Genomic DNA, 5,791 nt, shown 5'->3' on the forward strand with positions numbered 1-5,791 from the left:
GGCTGGTCTTGAACTTCTGACCTCAGGTGATCTGCCTGCCTCGGCCTCCCAAAGTGCTGGGATTACAGGTGTGAGCCACCGCGCCCGGCCCCAATTATTTATTTATTTATTTATTTATTTATTTATTTATTTATTTTGAGACGGTCTTGCTCTGTCCCCCAGGCTGGAGTGCAGTGGCACAATCACAGCTCACTGCAGCCTCAACCTCCCAGGCTTGCGCAATCCTCCTGCCTCAACCTCCTGAGTAGCTGGGAATACGAGTGCACACCACCACGCCTGGCGAATTTTTTTTATTTTTTGTAGAGACAAAGTCTCACTATGTTGCCCAGGCTGGTCTCAAACTCCTGGGCTCAAGTGCCTCAGCCTCCCACCGTGCTGGGATTACAGGCGTGAGCTGCCATGCCCGGCTGCATTCCAGTTTTTTAAATCTATCAATTTCCTGGCAACATACTGCTTCCTTTTCGTCTTCGCACCACACAGAACCCTGCTCCTGCTATAGCCAGATAATGCTACACACAGGTGTCCCTAGTATTTGGAAGCGAGGAAAATGTATGGTCACCAACCATGTAAACTGAATGGTGATTTCTGCAGCACACAAAGGATTGCCTGGCATCCTAAGAAGTGCACGTCCTGCTTGCCATGTCAGTAACTTGCAGCGCGAAGTTTCACTCTGGCCATTCCATAGTGGGCTGAATAGTAATCGCAAAGCAAGTAGACCCACATGCCTCTCCTTCAGAGGGCACCCCCGTAGTGATGGAATGTTATGAAGACCTAAATCACCGAGGCCACTCTGCAGCCAGGGCCGCAGGCTGGGTCGTTTCAACTTGCTGGACTGAAAATCCGAGAGAAGCCTGCAGGCAAGAGGGTGTTCTCTGTGGAACTCGATGGTAGACAGGTGCCTGTGATATTTAGGCAGTCTGGCAGCCCAGCTGACTCCAAAAGGCATCTTTTTTTTTTTTGAGACAGAGTCCTGCTCTGTTGCCCAGGCTGGAGTGCAGTGGCACAATCTCAGCTCACTACAACCTCCGCCTCCCAGGTTCAAGCAATTCTCGTGCCTCAGCCTCCCGAGTAGCTGGAATTACAGGCGCACACCACTACGCCTGGCTAATTTTTTCGTATTTTCAGTGGAGATGGGGCTTCACCATGTTGGCCAGGCTGGTCTCGAACTCCTGGCCTCAAGTGATCCGCCTGCCTTGGACTCCCAAAGTGCTGGGATTACAAGTGTGAACCACAGCACCCAGCCTCCAAAAAGCATCTTCAGGCAAAATAGAGACCAAGGGCATGTAGTGCCTCGTCTTACCCAGCTCCACCTGGCAGCCACGTCTTCAGATAGGGGAGACAGATGAGAGTCAGCAGCAGTTTGATTCAGGTGGGTGGTACCTGAGTCCAGAAAGACCAAAAAGCCTACTGATCCTTGTTCTTTATTGTCCAAGCGTACAATTCTGGCACACTCAAAATTGTCCTGAACACACGGGAGGGATTTTGCTGCTGTAAGAGTTCTTTTCTAGACAAGAAAAAGTTTTGCTTGCTTTGTGCTACAACAGCACTCTGTGCAGAACATATTTTATATTTCATGGCTACGTAAAGGTAACCGTCCTATCCGGAATGCTATTTATACAAGCTGCCCTCAATTTCCTAAGGTGGTTTTTGTGTTTGAGACACAATTTGAGTGTGGGCTTTGGGGACAGTGCTCTGAAGGTGGCACACACAGTCACTTGATCGACCTTCCCATGTTGTCACTGTTTAAAGGTTGAGGTTCACTGCCTTGATCACACTCTTTTATAATCTCACGAGACCAAGTTCATTTCAAATGTACTCAACACAGTCTGGCGCCAGCTTGACACTACTCTTTGCCTTTTCCCTCCCATCCACAGCAAGCTGTGCCCTGCAGTGTATCATAGATCCACTCAGCTCAGCCTCCATCACACGACTCACGGCAAAGATGGGTTCAGTACACATCAATCAGAATTCAGTAGCACCTCTCTGGGAGGGACAGAAATGGCGTATCAGTTAAGAACCAGTTTCCCGGTTCTTGGAAAGGAGCCATCAGGCAATAGTTGGAAAATAACTTGAAGTCTTTTCTGTCCCCGGCTGCCTTAGTTTACCTGCTCTTCGGGTCATCTCTGTTCACTGTCGCCTTATCACTTCAGACACCATATTGTTAGGCCCTGGTTGTTAAGAATCGAATCATTCTCACATTCCCAAGGAGATTCATCCCCCTTCTCAAACCGTGCGCCTTTCCTTTCCAGGACATCTAACTTGAACCATGATGTCATTACCTCACTGCCCAATGCTACTTACCCAGTTAAGTTCCTTCTCTCCTCAGTGTGGGCCTTTCTGTGAACTTCTGAAAGCGTGTAGCCCTGGGCAGAGTGACAGCTCTACTTTATTAGACATGAGGCCAGTAGAGCAAGTTCGGGATCTTTGGAAAACCTTAAGTACAAAAATGACGATTCTCAAGAAAATACTGATTTTGTCAGTATTAAGTTAACTTGGTTTTGTTAGAACTTTCATCAAATTCTCAGTAGAGAATGTGAAGTATACTTAAGTGTCACGTAGGTTAGGTTTTGTTTTGTTTTGCTTTTTTGTTTGTTTTTAATGTCATGGGTTTTGATTTTTAAAGATAGAGCTGGCTTTTGTCCCCCAAAGGAATAGCAGTGTGCTGTTGCCTCCACCTCCAAGTGACATTTCAACTTGGGGACACATGAGGAAGGAATGAAAATTGTAATTATTTTTCAAAATTACAAGAGGAAAAGATGCAATTTAAAAATCAACTTTAAAATTAAAATTTTAATTATTATTGTTTGATTATCTCTAATGTTGTCAAATATTTGCCATTGGAGCTTTACTGTCTGAAAAACCATTGTACCATATTTTCTTAAAACTAGATAAATTTCAACTGGCCATTTATGAGATTGTCATACTATCATAGATTATATTCCCTGGAGAAGAAACCAAGAGTCCGGTGTGGAACTAACCCACGTCTCCATTCATACCACCCTTCTGGAATAGGTGAAATCCAACAGGATTTTTCACTGGGAACTTTGACTTTAGTTTGAACCATAGGTAGTGAATGTTCAGTAGTTAGCTAGTTAATTTTATAAATGGCTGAACATGAATTAATGGCTAATTATAAAAGCCAATACTTGCATGGCATTTACTGGGTTACACGTATATGGTGCTGTTCTAAGTGCTATGTGTACATATATATTATGTAATCCTCACAAAACCACCAAAAGGTAGATACTATTGTTCACAAATGAAATCTGAGATCCAGAGAAATGAACTAACCCAATGTCACACAATTACTACGTGCAAGAGCTGGGATTCACTCCCGTGGAGCTGGGCTCCAGGGCCTTAAATACCACACTTTAGTGCCAGGATGATTTACTACAACTTCTCCCAGTCAGGGACGATCCTCCCTGCGTGATACGATGGGTTTTCATGAAAGAGGATAGGCCGGGCGCAGTGGCTCACACCTGGAATCCCAGCACTTTGGGAGGCCAAGGCGGGCGGCTTGCCTGAGCTCAGGGGTTCGAGACCAGCCTGGTCAACACGGTGAAACCCCGTCTCTACTAAAACACAAAAAAATTAGCCAGGCATGGCAGCGTGCGCCTGTAGTTCCAGCTACTCAGGAGGCTGAGGCCAAAGAATTGCTTGAACCAGGGAGGTCGAGGTTGCAGTGAACTGAGATCGCACTACTGCACTCCAGCCTGGGTGACAGAGCAAGACGTTGTCTCCAAAAAAAGAAAGAAAGAAAGAGGATAGATGGAAATGGCTGAGAACATAAGAGGACAGAATAAAGACCAAAAGGTGGACGTGATTTATTTAAGATTTCTCAATGAGGCAAGCAGGAAAAAAGTCCATTAACACATTTGTAAGTATTACACTTCTTACCTTTGTACCTTCAGTTTACAACTGATAAAACACCAACTTCTAGCTGCAATTTCTAGACTCTTAATGATTACTACCTAGAAATAAGGTTGATTGAACCAGAGAAGGATGTATTCACAATGTAGGCTCACAATCCCGCAGGTAACAGAATGGTTTAATTGGCCAAGCTTTCACCTCTTCAGTGCACTAAAGGCTTGAGGTTTAATGAATGGGTGGAGGAAGGATAAACATGGCTTAACAGTTCAACCAATAAAGGTCTCCTCCCTATTCACCACAGCCTGGGGCAAGCCAAGAATTCCGGCCCTGGCTGGGGGTAATGGAAGTGGATCCGCTAAGATGAGCTGAGCGGACACCTGCTGCTGCTGCTGCTGCTGCTGACACAGGTGTTGGTCATCCTCGCCTGGGGCATTTTTCCTGCCTTTCTGCTGGCTGGAAAGAAAGGGCTAAATTGCAGGGCCCTGTGGGAGTTGACTTAACCCACTGCAGTGAGCTGATTGTGTTGGGCAGTTTGTGGAAGAAATTGTGTCCCCTATTCATTGATGCTCTTCTTGGGACCCAATTCCAGGACTGTGACTTCCAGGACCCAATTACAACGACATTCGTAGGTGTCAAACTTAAAATGTGCCCTCATTTTCTTTTCTGAGAATAGAAAACCTATCTCATGTTCAGAAATGACCTAATGTTTCAGCCAGGCACGGTGGCTCACGCCTATAATCCCAGAACTTTGGGAGGCTGAGATGGGTTGATCACCTAAGGTCAGGAGTTCGAGACCAGCCTGGCCAACATAACGAAACCCCGTCTCTACTAAAAATACAAAAATTAGCCGGGCATGATGGTGGGTGCCTGTAATCCCAGCTACTCGGGAGGTTGAGGCAGGAGAATTGCTTGAACCCGAGAGGTGGAGGTTGCAGTGAGCCAAGATGGCACCATTGCACTCCAGCCTGGGCGATAAGAGTGAAACTTTGTCTCAAAAAAAAAAAAGAAAAGAAAAAAGAAATGACCTAATGTTTCATCTTTGACATTTCAGAGTAATTTGCAAGGATTTCAATTAAATAGCAAAATCGAAAAGGAAAGGGGAGAACAGTCAGTTCGTTGTGTCTTGTGCTTTTCTGGTCCCTTTGTCTGAGGGTGGTCTGTTTTCTGAAATTGTGCGGAAAAACAAGAATTATTTGTTCGAAGGCTGTATCCAAACTCTAAATTTAAAAGCATGATTCATCATCTTGGAGCATAATGATCTGTCCACCTGTAGATTTATGTAGCCTTCTTTACAGAAGACTGACAAGTAGAGGACTTTTTTAGAATTTAGTTTGTCTTACATCACACCCAATAATTCAAAGCTACTCAGAGTATTTTCCTGAGTCAGGAGCCTGTGAAATGAAAATGCCAGAACTGACAAGGAGAACAGTGAGCAAGATCAATACAAATTGCAACAGTTGGGGAGGTACCAGGGATGTTAATTTAGCATTCTATGTCTGCAAAAGACCACATTTTCAGAGGACTTTCCAATACTGGACTAATGTGCAATGTAGGAGAGAGCTTAGTGCCCCTCCACCCCCACCCCAACAACCCCCCAGGGTCGGGGATGGGGGAACCTAGTGATTTATTTGTTGCAGAATGGATAGCCTAGCAAGTCATACCAACACCAGGACCTAAAGCCATCAGGCTGTACTTAAATCACCTTTAAGACCAGGTTTCTGATATTTATGTTGTTTTCATCCTTTCTTTGGTGGGTGTAAGTGTGGCCAAGTATAAAGCTGTTCCATGCCTGGATAATTTTTATTGCGTCGGCATGGCTGTGTTGAGATATTCTGACACAGCAGGAATCATGATTTGTCCATGCATAGATTTATACTGACTTCTTTATAGAAGAGTGACAAGGAGGGGACATTTTAAAAGA

General features: G+C 44.9%; 1 protein-coding gene across 1 annotated transcript in view; it reads right to left on the reverse strand.

The window, feature by feature from the left end:
- Positions 1 to 5,791, reverse strand: part of LOC116458381 (intercellular adhesion molecule 5) — a 19,308-nt gene that overhangs the window by 514 nt on the left and 13,003 nt on the right. The window contains 2 exon segments of the mRNA XM_032137999.2: positions 781 to 832; positions 1,301 to 1,380. Of these exon segments, the coding sequence (XP_031993890.2) occupies positions 781 to 832; positions 1,301 to 1,380 (132 nt within the window).

This window comes from Hylobates moloch, unplaced genomic scaffold (genome assembly GCF_009828535.3).
Source record: "Hylobates moloch isolate HMO894 unplaced genomic scaffold, HMol_V3 SCAFFOLD_19, whole genome shotgun sequence".
In the NCBI taxonomy this organism is placed as follows: Eukaryota; Metazoa; Chordata; class Mammalia; order Primates; family Hylobatidae; genus Hylobates; species Hylobates moloch.